Raw genomic sequence first — 24,105 nt, 5'->3', positions numbered from 1 at the left:
CCAGAAGCAGTTCTTGTCCTCTGAAAAGCAGAGGCGGACATCACACTTGCTGCATTGGGTATTTGTATACCCTTTACTGCAATGTCTGCAGCGTCCTCTTGTCGTCTTGTATGGAAAGTGTCCAGTGAGGTCTCTGCGCACATCCAGAGGGGGGTATGCACATGTTTTTTTGGAGGAGGGACCGTTTGGACTCCCATCACCCAAGGATGGTCTCTTTACAGCATCCGAAGGGCTCCCTGCTGCGTCTGGGCTCCTGTTGCCTGCCGATGGCAATGTAAGGCCTTCCAACGTCAATGTAGGTTTTGGTGACTATCTTTGGTGGCTATCTGATTCTTTGTCACTTGCATCAGTGTCGTCAAAATCAAGGTCCACATCACTCTCTCCGTTTTGGACGATGGAAATTACGTCCTGCACACTGTATCGAGGATCTCTCTTTGCTGGTGGCATTCTGAAATGGAAAAAATAAAATTGAAACAAATGTACACTGTATATACAAATAGCACACATGCTTACTAGATTCCGGATGACGAGCAGGAAAGATGGGGTGGTGGGGAGACTGATTTCATTTTGAAGTGTTTACACATTGCACTGAAGTAGCCAATTCACACATTTCACAGGCCATACAATACTGTATGATTGACCTATCGTAGACTGTGATTATCATCCTAAAAGGAATGCATGTAGCCTCCACCTTACAACCACACCTTACATTCCTGAACATTAGCACCTGTTCCAGAACAATGCAACAAGTGCACCAGGAGCATCCCCCACAACTGCTTTGACTATGAATTGATAGGAGCATTTTCTTATCAATAGAGACTAAGACAAAGGGCAGATATGCACAAACAGAATTTCTTTGGTAAAAAGTCCTGCATTCTGTGATAAGGAGAAAATACTGAGTGTTGAAGGTGGTTAAAAATCATTATAAGTAAATTAAAATGTTTAGATACAGCAATAAATCTTTGCACTTTAGTTTCTAATACAATAAATATGTAATTCAATATAAGGCTCAGGCTAGAATGTGTAAATCATGTGTAGTTTAAAGTTATATTGTAAACATTTTAATTGAAGTTCCTCTCAAAAACAGGGCTGTTTTGACTACCACTCTGACCCAACGTTGTAATATTGCAACACTTATAAAACAAGCTCTAAATAAAATGTAGGGCACATTTTCCACAAACACTACATATGTTCATGTTCTAGACACTGTAATAAACACAAAAAAAATATTCAAAGCATTTTACTTACTTGAATCAGATTAATCCAGTCCAGTAAATCGAAGGGATGTTGCCCGATCAAAAAATTGGAAGTTGTGTGACTTCTTGACCCTAGGGCGGGCCTTATATACAAATGTTGGATCCAATCGCATTGTGAGAACAAACAATAGGACCCAATGATCATGTTAATGTGGTTGAACCAAAAAAAAATAAAAAATTTAGAGGTTTTTTGGGGATAACCGAAATTGTTGTAATTCTGCAACACTGGGTCTTACAGGGTTAAAACATCTCATGTCTCCTGAAATTATTTTTCTTTAAAGTTTAAAGATTTGTGTCACGTGGCTTGTAACTTCTGCTGTTTGGAATATTTCTTGTATTGTTAGACCAAATATGTATATTTAAACAATTAAAGGTCAAAACAATAAGTTTAACGTTTGAAGATATGATAGGTTAATTGATTATATTATTTGTAAAGTGTAATATTTATCAATGGTTTGTTGGTGATTGTAGCCTAAAAGCATTTAAAGAGATGTAAAAAATTGCTGTAAAATAAGATGAAGAACCTTTGTTCTTAGACTTCCTGTTTACTGTAACAGTGAGCTGGTGTTGAAGTCATTAGTGGTCTGAGGGCTCCTCCTCTGGTGGCTTCATGTTACAAGTGTTCAGGCACTGAGGGGTTTCTGTTCAGCTCTACTGATGCTTTGTGTCACTGTGGCTCTCTGGCACAGTAATACACAGCAGTGTCTTCAGGCTGCACATTCTGTCCGTTTAGAGTCACTGTGTTGCTGGAAGAGTCGAGGCTGATACTGAACTTGTTCTTTAGTGAATCTTTGTAGTATGAAGTACTAGTATATTTTATTCCAATCCACTCCAGTCCTTTCCCTGCAGGCTGTCTGATCCAAGCTGTGTAGTAGCTGCTAAGAGAATAAGAGACCTGACAGGTGATGGTCAGACGTTGACCTGGCTGCACAGTCACAGAGGCTGGCTGAGTCAGCGTGTCACACTTTATACCTGTTGGAAAAAGAAAATGTTTTGTGACAAATTATAAAGTTAAACTACAAAAGAAGAAGTGATGACTTTACCAAATGCAGAGAGACTCACATCCAGCTGCCAACAGCAGCAGCAGAGCTACAGAGAACATGGTTTATGTAGAAAGTGACGTGCTGTGAACTCCACTGACAGCCTGATGGGATGTTTTTATAGCTGAGGAACAAGGAAGCTCACTGAGTTTGCATACAATCAAACATATGAAGCATCAATGTTGGTCTGAATGGAGTCAATACAAGAGTCTGGTACCAACATATATACAAGTAGTAGTCAGGCAAATATAATAAACACTTTAATTCCGACGCTGCTGGTTTGCAGGTTTGAATAAAACACTTTTAGTGGTTTCAGTCTCTTCAGATGTTGCAGACACAGACATACAGAGACACCTGGAGCCTCTAGAGCAGAACAGCTGCTCAGGAACTGAAATATGACAAAATACAAAAACAAAAGATGTATCTCAGATGAAAACTACTATAATTTGTGCATGTCTTACTTTTAATAATGATCAAAATAGTTTACCCTCATCTGTGTGTGGTTATGTCAGAAATACAAATAATAATTCATTTATTATTAAGCAGGTGCCTGGTTAAATTTATTATTTTTGTGACCAAAAAATTAAAATATTGGTTTATTCTTGCCCATAGAGATATGTCGCTATATTTGTCTTGATATACATATTCTTTATTACTGACTGTTAATATTCTCTCCACAACTTCTCGGCACATTTAACTGAAGTTAAAACACAACAATGATTCTTTGATCATTATATTTTTATACTTCATTAAGGATGAAAAAACTTTCTTCATAAAGTATTAACCTACATTAAAAATATGCATTTGATTCATTTAAAGTCACTTTGTGTGTAAAGTTAAATAGTGTCATTATTCCACTGTCCCTCCACTTTAGAGATCACTGCTGTCTGCTTGCATCAATTATTCTAATGAAGCTGCAGTATGTGATGCAAAGAGAGATCATTATTTTATCATGAAATGTAACTTTAAAGTCGGTCGTACATTAGTAGGACATTAATGTCTGTGAGTTGTGTCATTTTAAATTAGACAAGAATACACAATTTGTAGTTATATACATTTTTTGCATAAGTTTAATTGCAGCAAACAGATGGTTTTGATCTTATTTGTGTTTTTAATGTGTTGGTATTTAATATTCATATTTCTAAGAGACAGTTTTAAAGAATGTGTTTAATGCAGGAAGTAGTTTTTATTATAATGTTCAAACAAAAAAAAAGTAAACCTGATCCTGTAAAGCAACATGCTAATTTTTTTTTTTTTTAAATGATCAAATAAAGTGTGATATATAAATATTAAAAACCACTTAATGCTTTTTCCTCTACCAGCAGAGTGAAGGTGAGGACTGTAGGTTTTTGTACAGCTGCTCAACCAACTCCAGTCACTGTGTCGCTCGAGCACAATAATAAACAGCAGAATCTTCAGTCTTCAGACTGTTCATCTGCAGATACAGCTGCTCTCTGCTGTTGTCTCTGGAGATGGTAAATCGCCCTCTGACTGACTGAGAGTAGTTGATCTCAGAACTGTCAGCTCTGATTAAAGCGAGCCACTCCACTCCTTTTCCAGGAGCCTGTCTGATCCAGATCATCCAGTTGCCAGCAAAGTTAATTCCAGAGGTTGTACAGGTCAATCTGTGAGATCCTCCAGGACTTTTAACTGCTGGTTCAGATTCTGTTAGCGTCTGACCACCAACACCTGTCAAGACAAAAAGAAAACATGTAAAATCTGTCAGCTAGTCACAAATGGAAATGTCAGATCAGTGAAAATCTCCACCTGCCCAGCAGACAGTTAGAAGCAGCAGTCCTGTCCTATAGTCCATCATGTTAAACTGTGTGTCCACTGTCCTCTTCTCTGCAATCAGATAAGTAGAGGTGGAAGACATCTGAATTTTGCATTGACTCCTCCTTTCTGATTGAACAGTGTATTCCATTCAATCTTTCCTTCAAACTTATTTAATATTCTGATTTTTTTTAACTGATTCAGTTTTTTTTTTAGTTAAGTTATTATAACATTATATTATAATGTTTATTTAACTGAAAGTCACTTTGTAACATTTGAATGCAGTCATTTAATGCAGATAATATCCAATGCAACATACACAACGTTTTGAGTTTTACTACTGCTTGTATATTAACAGGTAACTAGAAAATTTCTAAAGAAATTTTGATTGTGTGCTTGCCTCTGGCCCTTGATTCTCGTTGATTAAATCACCAGTTAAACAGGGACTCTGTCCTGAGTTCACAGACACCTCATACAAGTCTCTAGGACAAACGGTTCATTAGATAGTAAAAGGGAACGTGGCTAATCAACCACCAATTAAACAGGAACTCCATGCCGAGTAATCTGACACCTTATACAAGTTTCTAGGACAAACAGTTTATTAGTTATGCAAGGGGGCGTGGCTAATCAAAAAGGGCGAGAATTTATTAAATATTGTTATGTAGAACTGGTCAGTGATGGACCATCATCATGCATGACAAGTTTGAGATTGGACAATGTATGGTCAAGTTATAAGGTCTCATGCTTTATGAAAAAACGCCATGTCCGTTAAGTTAGAATGTCTGTCTTGGAGGAGGGAGGGGGTTAGGGAGGAGGCTTTGGTAGCTAAGCAACCAGGTGGCCAGGTGGAGTTGACCAATCAGAGCAGAGCAATCAACTGAAATGAACTGCTGGTGGAGAAAGTTCCGCCACAGTGAGCAGGCAGAGGTGGACTATAGCGTCATATTTGAGTCAAAAGTTGCGCGATCGATAACACGCACACGCATTTATTTCGTGTCACGCGCACTTGTTTGATCTTCGCGCACGTATTCAGCAACCGAGTGAAGCAGATTCTCCCCCATGCTCGCTCGCCGTGGAGCTCTGCTCGCGCGGAGCGAGGACTTTTGACACATTGGGGGCGGGGCTGACCCCAGGCCTCTTATGATTGGTCATTTTCCAGCTCTCCACGTGGGTGAGTCCTGAGTTTGGCTCAGATAGTATGTGTGTAGGTGTTTGTAGCGAGCAAAATAGTTATTATTGGCTTATATATACATACATATGAAATGTCCCCAGTTGCATGGACAGTCTTATGCATAGATGATGGGGGGGAGTCCAATCATGTGAGTGTCCCCATTTCGGTAGAGGTAGAATGTGTGTATGTGTGTTAAATGTCCCCAGTTGTATAGACAGCCTTATGTATTGGTGCCTCAGAAAGTTTACCTTTTATAGGAACATGTCAGCCATCACTACAGTTTGATCCATAAACTGTGTTCACATTTATAATGCATCATTCTTCCTGTGATATTTCGACCCCAAAGTATGCATCCTTCTTACACTACCTTTATACACTTGACAGCCAACATCCTGCTTTACAAAACTGATTGATGGGGCTTCAATCATTTGTATATCCATGCTAGTTTGTGGGTATAGTGTGTGTCAGTTCTGTCCCTTTGTTGATGTGCAGATTTACATGTTTCCTCCGACCGCACCATCAGTGGATGACCACTTAAATGGCAGCCATCAGTCTGTGGTTCCTGTTGAACCCTTGGAACCATTGTCCCCCAGTGTAAATAAGGTATGTGACTTTGCAACAACAAAGACAAACAGAGTTCAACTGATTTTGCTCTGTGGTAGTCTAACATTAATGTAGGTTAACCTAGTAAGGTGCTAACTACTTCTTTTTCATTGTAGTCATTTCAGTCCAGGATTGCTAAATTGAAGCAGCACCATGACAAATGCTATCAACGCTACTTGGCCTCAGAGGAAGAACACAATGCAATTGAAAGACATCGTTCCCTCCTTTTGCATCAACGTGAGCTTCTTGATCAACAGCTTGCACAACTGGATAATGTGAGTATAATATAGGTCTTTACAGGTTGACTTATGCGACTTGTAACTTCTATATCATTTTTTAACTTAATATGTCTCTATGACTTTTTGTGTGAGCTTCTCTCTCTCTGTTTATTATAGTAATTAAGTATTGTTTGTCTAATTTTCAAATCTGCTACTCTCTAAACTACTTTGTTTGGAAAAGATTGTTAACTTAAAACACTGACATTCTTGTAAATACTGCCGGACAGTGGTTAAATTAGCTGTGCACATTCATTGTTAACAGTTGATAGGCTGCATTCAAACCTTAGGAAATATCATAGATGTTTAAGTATGACATTTAGAATTTGATCCTCCTTTGTAACATTATTCTTGTTTCTCTTTTGCATGAGAACATTTTTCTTTTCTTTTGTGTGAACTTTTTTCAATTTTACTGCTTGAATGGTGCTAATATTCCTGCAATAGCATGTGGACATGGCATTTCAGCAGGGTATCCTTCAATACAATGAAAGGCTGCTAATAATCCATAAATTCCACAATTCTCTGAAGATACCTCAGATAAATCAACAGATGAGAGCAGTCACACTGACTACAGTGATGCTGATTACATACCTGACACAGGGAAATGACTCTGGTGACAGCATATGTTTGTCCACTAAAAAAAATGCACTAAAGAAGTTACACTACAAGATTACAGTGACGAGAAACAGCCCAGATGAAGAAAGCAGCTCAACAGTCAGCCCAGACAAAGACAGTAGCACAGAAAAAGACCATGCAGTAAAGAAGAAGAGGAGACTACCATTCAGCCTAGGAAAAAGGAAGAAATGCACAGTCTCCCCACAGAAAAAGAGGAGCACACCACTCTGCCTAGAGAAAGAAAGTGGTTTAACAGTCACTTGAGAAAGACCGTAGCTCGACAATCAGCCCAGAGACAGAAAAAAGTTCAATTGAAGTACTGCATACCACAAATACTCAAGCATGTCGAGTGTATGACAAGAGGAACTATTGCCTTTATTGTTCCAAGCCAACATCAAAGATTGCACGACACCTTCAAACTGTTCATAGCAACAAGCCAGATGTTGCAAAAGCATTCTATTATCCAAAAGATTCCAAAGAATGGCAAGTTTGGCTGGCCATTCTAAGGAACAGAGGAAACTTTTCCCACAATACAGATGTGGTTAGAAAAGGAGCTGGGCATCTTGTTGCGCGTTACCAAACTCAGGAGATCAGACATGGTAAAAATTTAATTCACTGTGCACACTGTCAAGGTCTTTACTAGCAAAAAAACATTGTGGAAACATATCAAAGTCTGCCCAGAGAAGACGAAAGAGGATGCACCCCAATTTGGAAGAAAAAGAGTTGATCCCTGTATGCTCTTACCACACCTGTCGGTCTTGAGGTTAATGAGGACCTACAGAAGATTCTCACCCACATGAACTATGATGAAGTGTCACATGTTGTTCAGAATGACAAATGCATCCTGCAACTGGGACAATATATGTTCAACAAACTGAAGTACAAAGGGAACAGTAATGATGACAACATAAGACAGAAGATGACAGAGAAGTTGGAAGAATGGTCCTTGAAGCTCAAAAGGTTACACCACTGAAAAAAGTGGAGGAGTTCTTCATTCCTAAAAACTTCCCACATGTTATATCTGCATTGAAGAAGGCAGCAGGATACGATCCCAAAACCAACACATATCAAACACCGTCTTTAGCCCTCAAGCTTGGCCACAGTCTAAAGAAAATATCCAGTATTGTTAAGAAGTGATGCTATGATGTCTGGTGATCATGTCACAGCAGAGTATGCCGAAAGGTATCGGGATATACATGGTAGCAGATGGGAAGAGTTTATCTCCTCTGGAGCACTAAGCACTAAAGCACTTTTTTTTTTAAAGATTTTTTTGGGCATTTTGTAGCTTTATTGACAGTAGAGATATTGAGAGTGAAAGGGGGAGACAGAGGGGAAGACATGCGGGAAAGGGCTCCGAGCCGGATTCGAACCCGGGCCGCCCGCTCACGAGGACTGGGCCTCTGTGGTATGCGCTCTACCAGGTGTGCCACCTGGAATGCCCCCCACTAAACACTCTTAAGGAGGTTAAGTGGAATATGCCACAAGTGTTGCCATTTACCCAAGATGTGAAGCTCTTGAACTTTTACATGGAGAACAAGCAAAGTATTTCAGAGAGACTGCTAAGAATCTCCCCCACTCCAGAAAGCTATGCTACCCTGGCTAAATTAACACTTGCTATAGCCATTACATTCAACAGGGGGAGAGCAGGAGAGGTGTCACGGATGTTACTGACTGCTTTTAGGTCCCGGAACATGTCCCTAACATGTCAACAAATGTTAAACAAAATATACAAAAATGTGAGTGTTTCTCATGAGAAAAAAGGATACAACCAAAAATAATAAGAATATCAAAAAGGCCTTGAAACCCTGTGCTGACCTGCTCTAAAACCCAGGTCGCCATAGCCTCTCCTAACTGTAGGCTGAGTATACTTAAAGTATACTGGGTTAACACTAAACGATCCATTGAGATTCCCAGAACTAATTGACAATTGTAGCACTCAAGTAATAACACAAGTAAACAAACTGTAGTCATCGTAAATAAACAGAAGAAAGAAATTGAAATAAACATTTGCTGTATTCAGGTGATCTGATAAAAGCAATTATATTGAGTGTCTGGTAATAATAACAAAGTCAACAGAACATCTCTGATAATAACCAACCAGGCAGAAATAGGTATATAAAATAAAAAAAATACCAGAATTGAACAATGCAGCCTCTCTTTTCTTTACCCCCACACATGTGTGTATACACCCACTCAAACATCCACTAACACCTGCATGGATATTAAATCCACAAACTACGGACTCTCATACAACACCACACACACACACACACGCACACACACACCAGCAAGGGGGCACAAAACAAACAAAACTAAGAAATAATATTCAGAAGCAGACAAAATGAAATTGCTGGAAATACGAAAAAAAGGCTAAATTTAACTTATCACCCGGCTGAGAACAGTACCATACTTACGGTGATAGACATAGACCAGTAAATGTCTCTTAATAGCCACGACTTCAAAATGTTCTGATCATAAGTCACTCACTGTGACGAGCCCCGTGTGGAAATGTTCCTTGAAATATAAGCCTGCGCTTCCTCCGGCGTGGAGAAAACCCGCTCCTGATTGTTGTGGGTGATCCTGAGGTGAGCAGGATAGAGGATGCCGTACCTAACTCCTTCCAGCCCACGGAGTTGCTGCCTCACTGCGTTGTATCCTGCCCGAGCTCTGGCCACCTGTGTGGTATAATCTGGGTAGATAGAAATAGTCATCCCATCCACCTTGATCTGTTGCTTCACCCTGGCCAGGCGGAGGATGTTCGCACAACCTTGGAAGTAGTGTAGGCGCGCCACGATAACGCGCGGCTGGTCTCCCCGTCCTGACGCAGGCTGCAGTGCGCTGTGAGATCTATCCAGAGCTTTATCCAGAGCTTTATCTAGGTCAAGTGGCTTCTGCAGAAGCGCTGAAACAGCGGTGATGGAGGTGTTCTGGCTCTCCGGCACTCCAACAATCCTGATATTGTTCCGTCTTGACCTTGCTTCCAAATCCTCGCATTTATTCTGCAATGATTCTGACTGAGCCTGGAGTTGTTTGACTGAGCCTGGAGTTGTTCGCGCTATAATGTTGCGATGTCGTCCGTGCATGAGGACAGGCTCTTCTTCACTTCACTTCATCTCTCTCCAGAACATCTCTAATCTCCAGCTTGATAATATTGCCGATGTCCTCACGTAGCGACGTGAGAGCTCCTGCCTGAAAGTCCCCATGGCTAAGGTTGAGGGCATGTCGACGGCGGTCGGATCATCACCCGCTGGCGGGGATGAGCGGGAGGGATCAGGCCTCTGTACAGATGAAGCGGCACTGCGGGTTTTCGACGTTTTGCTGGCCATGTCTTCTCATGCAGATTTGTTTGGAAATGTAAATAAGTAAAAAAAATAAGACTTTGTTCAAATTAGTGCTATTTTAATGTTTTTCTAAAACAAAGGTCCTGGGGAGCTTCACCACACACGTCTACTCCATCCTTCTAACACATTTTTAATGTTTGATCTGATACACTTCTTGCTTTAGGTTCTTTATTTGGCATAAATGGTGTCACGTTATCTTGTTACCATATTTTTTTGTTATGTAAAATCATGTAGGTGACACACAAACTTAATATAAAATTAAATAAGAATTTCAGTCATACATATTCAGTCACAACTGTGTTCATTAGGCCACCATTTGTAAAAGGACAAATGAAGAAAATCTACTTATCAGAGTAAATTATACCAGCACGTACTACGTGTTTGTGCAGTACAAGAACACAATCCCTGCAGGAAAACAAATTATCTGAATTGAATTCCATGGCCCACCCAAAGGTGCCTGTTTTAATATCAGAAAGTATTGAGCCTTTCCAGTTTTGTGTTGAGAAATCATTGAAGCAGAGTGATAGGGGAGAATATATATTGATATCTTTAAAAGTAATATTTTTAAAGGATCCTGTTTAGAGGAATTGTGGTCATAAATAATTAAAACTATCTTTTTAAAATATATGATTCAGAACAATTCATACTGAGACTAATGAATGTTTCTTGTGTTGGTTAAAATAGGAAGTAGTTTTTGTTTGACGCTGCTGTTAGTGTCTCTTACTGGGTGTCTGGCACAGTAATACACTGCTGTGTCCTCAGTCTTCAGACTGTTCATCTGCAGATAGAGTTTACTGCTGGAGTCATCTCTGGAGATGGTGAATCTACCCTGGACTGACTGGGAGTAGTAGATATGAGAACTGCCTGTGTGGATGAAAGCAATCCACTCCAGTCCTTTACCAGGAGCCTGTCTGACCCAGTTCATAGGGTAGCTGCTGAATGTAAATCCAGAGGTTGTACAGGTCAATCTGTGAGATCCTCCAGGACTTTTAACTGCTGGTTCAGATTCTGTCAGCCTCTGACCATCAACACCTGTAAGGATGCACAAATAAAATATGTGTTTAGTTGGTTCACAAATAAGAACTATGTAAAAAATAATAATAAAAAAGTGAAAATGTCCACCTGCCCAGCAGATTAGAAGCAGCAGTCCTGTCCTATAGTCCATCATGTTAAACTATGTGTCCACTGTCCTCTGTCCTCCTCTCTGCAGTCAGATAAGTAGAGGTGGAAGACATCGGAGTTTTGCATTGACTCCTCCTCACACGGAGGATGCAAGTAGGTCAGCCTTAGCATTCAGTTTTTGTTCGGTAAATGAGGATATGATTACGGGCAGTGATAAATGTAACAAAGTACATCTACTTGAGTACTTCATACCCTTCTGTACCAGTGAAAACCTTGTTTCTCCAGATGTGGTGATGGTGAATTTGAATGTTTTTGAAGGATACTTAAGGAAGCGCCATACACAAAAACATAATTAGAATTTTACTTAAGTACTATAACGTTTTAAATACAGGACTTTTCATTGCCATGGAGTAAAGTGTATACTTTTACTCGAGTTAATGGTCTGAATACTTCTTCCTCTGCTGGTGATGAGCCCTGTATTTGTAAAATGTTCAGGATGTAACCCACTTCTCACCCAGTGTCACCTGGACTTAACTGCAGCCTGTATTACATTCAAGAATAAACGAGGACTGCTATTGAAAAGTTTGATCGATTGAATGTTAATTTTACATTCTTTACAGTCTGCACATTCAAGTAAAGACTTTTCTGACATGGTCTGATCATATTTGTTTTAAAAGCCTGATATGAAGATGCCTCCCTTGTTTCTTTCAGAGAATCAGAATCATACTTGAGTCCCCCCCCCCCCCCCACCCCCAATTTTATCTTTATCATGGTAATGTAGTGGAAATTACTACCTCAAATTGAGTGAGAAAGCGAATCAAAGATCAAGTAGAAGTTCCTTTTATTTTTTATTTTTTATTATCAGACATCAGAATACACTGCCTAGGTACAGCAGAGGAGAACTTTGTCCAACCTCAAAGGCTTCTGAAAAAAGTCCTTCTCTAATCAAGCCTGAAGTCTCTCTGCCTTTTTCTGTCTGTGTCAGATCATTTAATTCAATTCAAGGTAACATCCCACACCCCACGTAAAGGGCATGTTTTACGGGAACGCACACGCTGCCAAGTCGATTTTTTAACCTTAAAAGGAATTCAACTTATACTGTTTATATTTCTGCCTCTACAGCCTCTAATGTCTGACAAATCCCAGATCCTGCAGTACGTTATTCTGGTGAAAAAAAATGGCTGTTACAGTTCTGTTCTGAACAAAAGGTCAGACTGGGGCCCTTCAGTAAAGCAGAAGAATTACATAAAAAGTAACATAAAATATACTACTTGTAACATTAAATATACTACAGTAACTTTGTACCAAGGCGTCCCCCAGGGCTCCGTGCTAGGTCCTCTGCTGTTCATTTTCTTTATGGTCTTCCACCTGTTATACACCGTCACCCATGAAGTTGGAATGAAATAGTTTTTACCTCTTTCCATGAAATGATTGTGACAATGTGATTTATTATTGGTAGATTAAGTGTATATTTCCTCAAAATGTTTTTAATCAATCTCTTCCAAACATATCAGAATGAAAATGAATCAACAAGTAACAGAAGATTGTATGTGGAAACAAAATTATTCCAACTTTATTTGGGACCGTGTATCATCTGTCATGATAATTTCAGATACACAAATATGATCAGTCACACCTACTTCTTTAGGCCACAAACAGTAAGAAAGATAAAAGAACCAAACTGGATTACTTGTTGGACTGTGTTAGAAAGCTAACTGAAGATGACATATTTATTACCAAGACAAAAATGTATTAAACAGAGTGTCTTTGTGTTGATTGATACATTCCATGCCTGAGATGTTTTTCTATTTACGATCAGAGTGTTTCTGTCTCTCTCTCTAGTACTGTGTACATTTGAGTGTACCTTCATGCAGAGACGTAGTTGAGAAAAGAAAGCAATACATTTAAAATTAGTTTGTCTTTAGTGGATCCCATTTAGTGGGATTTTGTTCATGAATAATACAAATGTAGGACAAGATATACTGTGAAAACTGAATGATCCTTGTGGTGGTGGTAAATAGAGGAAGTAGTTTATGTATGACGCTGCTATTACTGTTTCTCATTGTGTGTCTTCAGGCACATTAATAAACTGCTGTGTCCTCGGTCTTCAGACTGTTCGTCTCCATGAGTTTTGTAGATATTTTTCATCTGCCCAGCAGACAGTTAGAAGCAGCAGTCCTGTCCTATAGTCCATCATGTTAAACTGTGTGTCCACTGTCCTCTGTCCTCCTCTCTGCAGTCAGATAAGTAGAGTTAGAAAATATCTGAGTTTTATATTGACTCCTCCTCACAGGGAGGACATTTTGCTTTACATTGAGTTTTTGTAATTAATTGATTTGCAAGCTTTCCAGGTACCCTGCCTCTCACCCACTGTCAGCATTGGCTCCAACCATCAATGGATAAATGGAATTTTAAAGATATATTCATTTAAGATGGCACAACTTAGGTTTGTCTGATATGTTTCAATTAGAAGTGCTATATGGCAGCCACTTCTCACTTGAAGCTTGAATCCTCTCTCAACATCACCTGTACTGATTTAACAAGTGCATCTTTACTGTGGTTAATCAGTTCCAAGGCATCCCCCAGGGACCCAAGCTTGGTCTTCTCCTGTTCATTCTCAACATGCTCTCCTTCTCTAATATCATCATCATTATCATGATCATCACCAACTTCTATGCTGATGATGTCCAACTCTAAATATCCACCCAATCTACCATCACTGCACTCTTTCCACCTTGATCAACTGCCTCGCCAAAATGAAATAATGAATTCAAGTCAACGTTTTTTAAACTGCTCCACTCTCTCTTCCATACATCAACAAGCTTTGAGCAATCAACTTCTCATTAAAACACCATGAATGTAACACTGCCTTTTCCCAATCGTAAAACATATTGCTGATCTCTGCTCATCTCTCTCTTTCTCCTGCCTTCATCACATCTGTATCTGTCCTTCTACTACACTCACAAAGTTTTCAATGACCAGGGGTGCTCTTACGTCATAACCCCCTGCACCTGCACTTTCATTCTGGAATTTGACTGATTTGGATGCTAATTGTTGAGGTTTTCAATTTGTTTTTTTACTCTGGGAGAAAATACAATAATGAATCAGTGATGGTGACATCCAAGTATTTAATCTTATCCATTTATACAATATAAAGACTGTTTTGTTCTACTCTGTAACAATGAGCTGGTGTTGAAGTCATTAGTGGTCTGAGGGCTCCTCCTCTGGTGGCTTCATGTTACAAGTGTTCAGGCACTGAGAGGTTTTTGTTCAGCTCTACTGATGCTTTGTGTCACTGTGTCTCTCCTGGCCATAGACTGTATATAAATAATGGACGTAGTCACCGTGACGTCACCCATTGGTTTGTGGACTGCCCGTTGGAAGCCTCGAGTTCGGCGTTATACTCGTCGCCATCTTGCGTCGCCATCTTGTTTCCGATACACGGAGCAGACCATAATTGGACTGTGGAGGAGCGCGAGGGATCTGATCACTGACTACACGCCTCTCTACACCGGCAACCCGACTGAGAGAAGCCGCTGCTAATTCATGTTAGCATTAATTGGAGCATTAACTGGGATGTTAGTTTTGGCTTGCAAAAAAACAAAAAACAAAATGTATCTTTCTTACCTCAGAAAACTGAGCAGCGACTCCTTGAGACACAACTCACAACCTGTAACACAGTATCATGACAGCATACGCGCATTCAAGTTAAAGCTCACGTTATGGGAGACGCAGATGGCAAGCGGCAACCCTGCTCATTTTCCCTGTCTAAGAAATGAATGCTCAGCAAGCATTAATCCTGACATACACCGGGATATTTTCAGTGACACGCCCACAGCTAAAGGGATGACCTGGTTGATGTTGAAGCTGAACTCATGTGAGCTCTTCTGTCCTCTCACTGACACACACACACACACACACACACACACACACACACACACACACACACACACACACACACTTCACTTCACTTCATTATATGTAACCTTTTTTTACATGTTGTTGAAAAATATTTAAATTCTAATTGAATAAGTTGTAGGTGTAGTTGAATATGTAAACAGTGTGACTTGTCAAGTGACCAGACTAGGTAGAGGAATCCTTTCTGTTTGTTTCCTCGATGGGAACTCAATGTAAAATGTGTTTTCACAGGCCTGACATGCTTCAGTGCTTCTCACACAGAGATCAGTGTTGTTTAGTTTTTGTACAGCTCTGTAGTCTCGTGTGTCACTGTGCCTCTCGTGCACAATAATAAACAGCAGAGTCTTCTTGTTTCAGACTCTTCACCTCTAAGTACACAAGATTTGTGGACGTGGTCTTGGTGATAGAAAACTGGTTCTGGAGACTTTGGGCAAATATGGTGCCAGTTCCACCATCAATGCGTCCGATCCATTCCAGTGCTTTCCCTGGTTTCTGACGAATCCAGTGCAGCCAAGTCAGAGCAAGTCCTTCCACTTTACAGGACAGAGTGAGTGGTTCTCCAGCTCTGCTGACCACTGGCTCTGAGGAGGTGAGGGACTGGCCCTGAGCAGCTGAAATAGACACAGAGTTGAGATGAGGAGGAGCCAGCAGACATACAGAGCTCCTTTTCTCCTCTGCTGGACTCCCACTTCACTCACCTGAAATGAGAGCCAAGAGGACGACACTTTGTACAACTGTCATGGTGGGAACTTGACTGAGTGTCAATCTGTAAAGGCTCTTATGAAGGATATATTTTGAAGAAGGGGCGGTGATTGTGCATCACTGTGTGGATTTGCATTTCTGCACTGGGACATATCGGAGATACAGAGTGGAGACAGACACAGACACCAACATGAAAGATGTTCAGTGTTTTTCTGTTTTGCAGTGTGCTTTTTTGCTCGAAGTGAAAGTTAGTTTTATTTCAGTGTCACTGATTTATTCAGCTTCCATCACAACGTCTCATAAATGAAAGAAACAACAGCATCTCACTCAGTCTTCCATCTGTTTGTCTTGAAATCTATTTCAGATGGTGAGATGGCTTTTAAAATGTTCTATATGTGTGGTGGTGAAATGAGTTTACATATGGTGTGATATCAAGCTGTAGTTCAGTCCAGAGTTTCAGTGTCAGTGAGTAAAGATCATTGAGATAAACAGAGTTTCTCCTTATAGTGACAGAGGAGAGAGAAACTTGACTCTGACTGCCATCTCCTGTTTTTATAGATGGAACAGCAGAGTTATTTGTACTCATATAATCACCTAATTTAGATACATATATGCATTGTTCAAATGTGTAGATGCAGTTTTTCTTTGATTCAGACTTGAAAAATAAAAACATCAATGATTTGAGCAGGTTGTTTTTTTCAGTTTTTTAAGGTCAGAAATGAGCGTCACAGAAATACTTTATTTAATTTGTGTGTTCAATGGTTATTGTTGTTGTTTATTAGTGATCTCATTCAAAAGTTTGTAAAAACAAAAATTAAAATAAATATATTTATATCAGCCCAGTAAGAATGAGGACTGTAGGTTTTTGTACAGCTGCTCAACCAACTCCAGTCACTGTGAGTCTCGAGCACAATAATAAACAGCAGAATCTTCAGTCTTCAGACTGTTCATCTGCAGATACAGCTGCTGTCTGCTGTTGTCTCTGGAGATGGTAAACCGCCCTCTGACTGACTGAGAGTAGTACTGGCTGCCTGTTTCAGTTGCAATCCACTCCAGTCCTTTTCCAGGAGCCTGTCTGACCCAGTGCATCCAGTAGCTACTAAGTGAAAATCCAGAGACTATACAGGTCAATCTGTGAGATCCTCCAGGACTTTTAACTGCTGGTTCAGATTCTGTCAGAGTCTGACCATCGACACCTGTAAAGAGAACAAACAACATTAAATGAAATTAGCGGTTGACACAAATAGAAGAAACGTTTTATTAACATCTGAGAAAGTCCCCACCTGCCCAGCAGACAGTTAGAAGCAGCAGTCCTGTCCTATAGTCCATCATGTTAAACTGTGTGTCCACTGTCCTCTGTCCTCCTCTCTGCAGTCAGATAAGTAGAGGTGGAAGACATCTGAGTTTTGCATTGACTCCTCCTTTCTGGTTGAATGAAAACATTTTTTTTATGTCATGGCTTTCACCTAACTGATCATATTTGGTGTTATTCTTTAACATAATCATCTCACTGTATCTTAAAATCTGTATTTTGTTTCCATTTTTTTTTAGCTGATGTCATCACTATCCTTGTTTTACTGTCAGACAGTTTATTTTTTCTATGTTTTTGTCCAATTTATTTTTATATATAGTAGGTAGTTAGGTTGAGACATTGTGTCGCAACAATAAGAACAGAGTTATCTGCATTTGTTTGGAGGAAACTTTGACATCCAACATGTTGTCAGTTATTTGCTTTTGGCTTGTAGCTTCTGTTTATAGAGCAGAAATTTAACTTCTATTAAGTAGAGGTGGAAGACATCTGCGTTTTGCATTGACACCTCCTCAAAGGGAAGATATAACTGGAATAGATGTTCATTCATTCATTATCCTTAACCGCTTATCCAGAATCAGGTCGCGGGGGGCTGTAGCTGTTCCTTTGCACAGGGATGATTATTCAGATTGGGAATCTAATGACACCCAAAACAAGTTGATTAAGTTATGGAAATGCACTTTTTATTTCATGATAATAGCATTTGAATATGTATGTATATTCTAATGACTAGCTGTCTAGAATGTATCCCTCCTGAAGCCCAATGTCACCTCGGACTGGTTCCAGTCCTTTGTGACCTTGAGAATACACCATGGAGGAAATTGCAGCAACTTGAATGCTCTCTCAACATCACCTGTACTGCCCTCTCTTGGTTTAAGTCACGTCTCACAGACAGACAACAATTAATCAGCATTGACAGGCCCCGCCGGGCTCCGTACTTGGTCCTCTGCTGTTTACATGCCACCCCTCTGTAATCTTATCTTCATGGTCTCCACTTCAGCTTTTATACCAGTGATGTCTATCTCTACATATCCACTAAATCCATCATCGATGCAACTCTCTCCAAGCCTGTCGCATGGATGCAGGTCAACTTTCCCAAACTGCTCAACTCTTATTCCAGCATTATACATCTGCAAGCTTGACCTAAATTTTGACACTGACTTCTCATTCCAACACCAATTCATTTTTCAATTTTAAAACACTGTTTGTCTCTGCTCATCTTTCTCCTTCTGTTGCTAAATCTCCAATCCGCTCCTTCATCACATCCAGACTTGACTACTGTGATACTACTTTTTATTGTAATCCCTCCAAAGTCTGTTATAGACTCTGCCGTTCACCTGCTCACTCACTTTGTCCTCCTGCATCCACTTCACTCTTTCTCACAATTCAAATGTCTTCTCTTCACTCACTCGTCCTCTATAACCAGACCGGCTGTTGTCTAAACGACTTCTTTTGTGCATCAGTCAAGACAAGTTGATCCAAACTTTTTATGTTCAACAAACTATTCAAAAATCCCCTTCGAACACATTTTCAATGTTTGATCTGATACACGTTTTGCTTTAGTTTTTTTATTTGGCATGAATGGTATCACATTATCTTGTTACCATATTTTTTAGTTATATAAAATCATGTAGGTGACACACAAACTTAATATAAAATGAAATAGGAATTTCAGTCATACATATTCAGTCAGATTTCTGTTCATTAGGTCACCATTTGTACAAAGACAAATTAAATAGTAAATTATACCAGCATGTACTACGTGTTTGTGCACACAATCCCTGCAAGTAAACAAATTATCTGAATCGAATTCCATGACCCGCCCAAAGATGTGCCTGTTTTAATATCAGAAAGTATTAAGTCTTTCCAGTATTGTGTATATTTGAGAAATCATTGAAGCAGAGTGATAGGGGAGAATATATATCAATATCTTTAAACAGGATCATTTAAAAATATTACTTTTAGAGGAATTCTGGTCATTAATAATTAAAACTATCTTTTTAAAATATATGATTCAGAGCAAATAATACTGAGACTAATGAATGTTTCTTGTGTTGGTGGTAAAAAGAGAAAGTAGTTTTTGGTTGGCGCTGCTGTTAGTGTCTCTTATTGTGTTTCTGGCACAGTAATACACTGCTGTGTCCTCAGTCTTCAGACTGTTTATCTGCAGATACAGCTGCTGTCTGCTGTTGTCTCTGGAGATGGTAAACCGCCCTCTGACTGACTGCGAGTAGTAGATGCTCCTGCTGCCACTGCTGATATAAGCGATCCACTCCAGTCCTTTTCCAGCAGCCTGTCTGATCCAAGCAGCATCAATATTACTACTGAAGCCAGACTATGTGCAGGTCAGTATGTGGGACTCTCCAGGTGTTTTAACCACTGGTTCAGACTCAGTCAGTGTTTGACCCTCAGTACCTGCAGACATTTAAACACCTCATTAGTTACTGTAATGCAGACATATTGTCTTTGTCAGAAAAACAGTTATTGTTCTTACCTGCCCAGTTAATTGACAGGATGAGAAAAACAATGAAATAATCAGGTGTGATCATTGTGAAAGCCAGTTGTCTCTGTCCAGTCTGCAGTGTGTATGTCAGTGATTTAGTGTCTGTCCTTCACTCTGCAACACATATGTAGAGATGGAAGACGTCACAGATTTGCATTGACTCCTCCTCAGAGACAAACACCACATCTCATTCATATGTGTAAAAAAAATCCATCATTTGTACCATTTTTTCCAGATTAATATTATATTGATTCTTCCTCCTTTTTTTCCATTTCTCAAAAAAGTCAGACAAAAGTGTTGGATGACAAAGTTTCTTGTTTGACCTGTACTGTATGTGACGTCAAGCTGAAGTTTTGATGAGTTAAATTAGAGGAGCTTTAAAAAAAGTTGTCAGCTGAATATTTTAATTAATTGAGTGTTTTATGTTTGATTAAGTGTGATTCAGTTTTCACTGTGGAAAATGCATGCAGCATATTATCAGTGATTATTTGTCTCAGTATTTAAATCGAGGATATTTTATCTGAAGTCATTAGTGGTCTGAGGGCTCCTCCTCTGGTGGCTTCATGTTACAAGTGTTCAGGCACTGAGGGGTTTTTGTTCAGCTCTACTGATGCTTTGTGTCACTGTGGCTCTCTGGCACAGTAATACACAGCAGTGTCTTCAGGCTGCACATTCTGTCCGTTTAGAGTCACTGTGTTGCTGGAAGAATCATAACTGATACTGAACTTGTTCTTTAGGGAATCTTTGATGTATGTGCTGTATCCAACACCTCCTCTGATAATCCACTCCAGTCCTTTCCCTGCAGGCTGTCTGATCCAAGCTGTACGATAGCTGCCAACAGAATAAGAGACCTGACAGGTGATGGTCAGACGTTGACCTGGCTGCACAGTCACAGAGGCTGGCTGAGTCAGCGTTTCACATTTTACACCTTGTTGGAAAAAGAAAATGTTTTGTAAGAAATTATGAAGTTAACTGCAAAAGAAGTGATGACTTTACCAAATGCAGAGAGACTCACATCCAGCTGCCAACAGCAGCAGCAGAGCTACAGAGAACATGGTTTATGTAGAAAGTGACGTGCTGTGAACTCCACTGACAGCCTGATGGGATGTTTTTATAGCTGAGGAACAAGGAATCTCACTGAGTTTGCATACAATCAAACATATGAAGCATCAATGTTGGTCTGAATGGAGTCAATACAAGAGTCTGTTCACTGTTATTATAACTGCAGTGTTAACAATAAGGATCGTTATCACTATAATTACTAATATGAAAACATTATATCAATGTACATTCATATATTTGTGTGTGTGTGTGTGTGTGTGTGTGTGTGTGTGTGTATGAAATAATGATCATTTGATTGCTATGTTACTATTCCTAAAATATAAAAACTCTCTGTATCAAGTATTAAGCTGTAGTCCAGTCCAGTGTTTGAGTTTGTGTTGAGATCAATGAGAACAGCTGATTTGTGTCTCATTTTACTAACAGAGGAGAGAGAAACTTGACACTGACTGCCTTCTATTGATTTTATAGTAGAAACCACAACATTATAGAATCAGATTCTTGTCTCTTGACCCTTTTATGATCAAGGAATCTTTATTGTTTTTTCATGATGTGTACAATGCAGATACAATTATTAATAGATTAATACAATTAATAAATAAACTAAAAAATATAACATAAATCTTATGAGCACCTCTTCATGCTTGTGCTCTGCCAACCCAGTAAGAATGAGGACTGTAGGTTTTTGTACAGCTGCTCAACCAACTCCAGTCACTGTGAGTGTCGAGCACAATAATAAACAGCAGAATCTTCAGTCTTCAGACTGTTCATCTGCAGATACAGCTGCTGTCTGCTGTTGTCTCTGGAGGTTGTAAAACGTCCTTGAACTGACTGAGAGTAGTATTTGCTGCCACTAGTGGTCTCTGCAGCGATCCACTCCAGTCCTTTACCAGGAGCCTGTCTGACCCAGTGCATCCAGTAGCTACTAAGTGAAAATCCAGAGACTGTACAGGTCAATCTGTGAGATCCTCCAGGACTTTTAACTGCTGGTTCAGACTGTGTTAGAGTCTGACCATCAACACCTGTCAAGACAACAAGAAAACATATAAAATCTGTCAGCTAGTCACAAATGGAAATGTCAGATCAGTGAAAGTCTCCACCTGCCCAGCAGACAGTTAGAAGCAGCAGTCCTGTCCTATAGTCCATCATGTTAAACTGTGTGTCCACTGTCCTCTGTCCTCCTCTCTGCAGTCAGATAAGTAGAGGTGGAAGACATCTGAGTTTTGCATTGACTCCTCCTTTCAGAGACTAACATGTTTGTAGGTTTTGGTGACCAGGTGGGGACTGTAATGTCCATTCCTGTTTTAAGATATTTGTTTATTCTCCCTGCAAAACAACATCCTGTGAAAACCGTTTTTACTTTATTCAGTGCAAGGCAGTGAGCAAACCAACACATAACAGGCACAGATAGAGGTACAGGAGTTTTGATTTAAATTGACACTGCAGATTACTCAATGAGATTGATGCACCAACAATACATTACAATTGTCAGTGTTATTGTTGTTATTGTAATTTGTGGAAGTAGTATTGCCAAAGTTATTGTTACTTAAGGAGCAACAGATGAAGTCACAAGGAGTGATCAAGCTCCAAACACCAACTATTTTTTTTCATTCTGATATAATGTTTTGAAGCAGGTGAAAACGAAAGAACGAAGAATGAATTGATTTTACTTGGTTTAAATGTTTGAAATCCAGCAGCATCCATTTTGTTTGAAATAATCTTTCAAAAGTCATTAGAGATAATGTGCACATTTATCATCATCCTCATCCTCACATTGTATTAAAATGTGCTGGTCATCAGTCATGCATATGAGGTTGTTTTTTTTCCTACAAACTTATTTTATACAGACGTGGCAGGATGGCGCCAGCGTGTGCGGCCTGCCGTCTGCCAGCTCTGCTATCTTTGATATTTGTTGCTGTTTTATTTTGCTGTTTTTGCCAAGATTCCTCTGCTTTGCTGGTGTATGAAAGGTAAGCTCTTTCTGACATTAAAGCTTCTCAAACAACACAACTAAACTTTAATTTGGGTGACCAAAGATCAGGTCTCCCTCCTCCCTTGGCGTCCGTGCCAGCTTACCTGCTGTGCGTAGCGGCTGTCACTTCATGGAGGAAGTGATCCAGAAGACGCAGAAAGAGGGCTGGTGTCTTAGTGAAACTGAAGATCCTCAGAAGACTCTCCTGTTGGACCGATCCTCGCCATCCTGTCGGAGGGTCTCGGCCACGATGTCTTCTCTGGATCCAGCCTGCTGTACCTTCCGACCCAGCCACTGGCTGTCTTCAGGTACCCCCTTCCAGGTGTCACCAGGTCCACAACGGCAGTGTGGATTGTAGGAATCTGCAGCCTCTGCGCTGCATTTCCACCCAGGAGGAGAGGAGATTACTCTCAACCTGGCTCTCTTGAATGCTAGATCGCTAGCAAACAAGACTTTTATCTTGAATAACTTCTTCACTTCACATGAATTGGATTTTACGTTCCTGACAGAGACGTGGATTTAAGTCGGTGAGTCTATCCAGTTCTCAGAGACTGTCTCTCTTTTAACTCTCCTCGAACCACCGGCCGAGGTGGTGGAGTAGCATCTGTTTTTAAATCCAGGTTTCAATGTCAAATGTCACAGCTGATCACTTTCTCCAGCTTTGAGCTGCAGACATTCATTGTGAACTTTTCTACACTCGTCTTGAGCTCCTTAATCTAACGTCCACCTCAGTTCAATAGGAATTTTATAAAGGACTTCACAGACTTTGTGGCAGGAGTGGCAGTGAACTATGATCGGTTTTTAATTGTTGGAGATTTTAATATCCATGTCTGCTGTGAATCTGGACCCCTGGTGAAAGACTTTCTTAATCTTATTGACTCTTTTAGCCTTACTCAGTCTGTGTGTGATGCAACACATGAGAAGAGCCACACTCTGGACCTGATATTATCCTTTGGGCTGCAGTTAAATGTCAGTGAGATTTGTGACAAACAGATTTCTGATCACTTGGCTGTCTTATTTAATGTAACACTGCCTCGCTCTCAAGTGAAGCAGTCTACATCAATATCAGAAAGCTGTTAAAGCTGCCAAGATCCAGTTTTTATCAAATCTTGTATCAGTCAATAGTCACAAAACCTCAGTTCCTTTTCAATACTCTTTTAAACCCCTGTGACCACAATGATGTTGTTCCTTCAGTTGAACTGTGTAAACATTTTTTAAGGTTTTTTATTGACAAGATCTTGGATATTAAGTCCTTCCTTTTGCCATCTGCAGTAGATCCTGCTGTCTCCCCCACTAGCCCTGCAGGTTTTGACACATTTGAGCAGTGTCTGTCTCAGAGTTAACTGATGTTGTCCAGCGTCTCAGGCCTTCTTCCTGTCCTCTTCACAGCATCCCTCCCGTTTCTTTAAGGATGTTTTTAATGTTATTGGGCCCTGTGTTACAGAT

At 39.9% G+C, this 24,105-nt stretch overlaps 5 gene segments (V, D, J or C); all 5 read right to left on the bottom strand.

Moving 5' to 3' along the window:
* Positions 1-1,923: 1,923 nt before the first annotated feature.
* On the bottom strand, positions 1,924-2,358 carry LOC131983468 (Ig heavy chain V region 5A-like). The segment is given in 2 exon segments: positions 1,924-2,228; positions 2,319-2,358. Coding segments are annotated over 2 exon segments (345 nt in total).
* Positions 2,359-3,568: 1,210 nt separating this feature from the next.
* Positions 3,569-4,109, bottom strand: LOC131983629 (immunoglobulin heavy variable 3-7-like). The segment is given in 2 exon segments: positions 3,569-3,985; positions 4,064-4,109. Coding segments are annotated over 2 exon segments (360 nt in total).
* A 5,728-nt stretch (positions 4,110-9,837) lies between these two features.
* Positions 9,838-11,242, bottom strand: LOC131982978 (immunoglobulin heavy variable 3-21-like). The segment is given in 3 exon segments: positions 9,838-10,011; positions 10,799-11,106; positions 11,197-11,242. Coding segments are annotated over 3 exon segments (528 nt in total).
* A 4,178-nt stretch (positions 11,243-15,420) lies between these two features.
* Positions 15,421-15,855, bottom strand: LOC131982977 (immunoglobulin heavy variable 1-24-like). The segment is given in 2 exon segments: positions 15,421-15,725; positions 15,813-15,855. Coding segments are annotated over 2 exon segments (348 nt in total).
* Positions 15,856-20,263: 4,408 nt separating this feature from the next.
* On the bottom strand, positions 20,264-20,683 carry LOC131983800 (immunoglobulin heavy variable 3-23-like; the record flags this gene model as incomplete). The annotated part of the segment is given in 2 exon segments: positions 20,264-20,556; positions 20,644-20,683. Coding segments are annotated over 2 exon segments (333 nt in total), but the record flags the coding sequence as incomplete, so codon positions are not given.
* Between the last annotated feature and the right edge of the window lie 3,422 nt (positions 20,684-24,105).

The sequence above is a fragment of the Centropristis striata genome, chromosome 13 (genome assembly GCF_030273125.1).
Source record: "Centropristis striata isolate RG_2023a ecotype Rhode Island chromosome 13, C.striata_1.0, whole genome shotgun sequence".
NCBI lineage: Eukaryota > Metazoa > Chordata > Actinopteri > Perciformes > Serranidae > Centropristis > Centropristis striata.
This window is presented reverse-complemented; position numbering and strand designations above follow the sequence as displayed.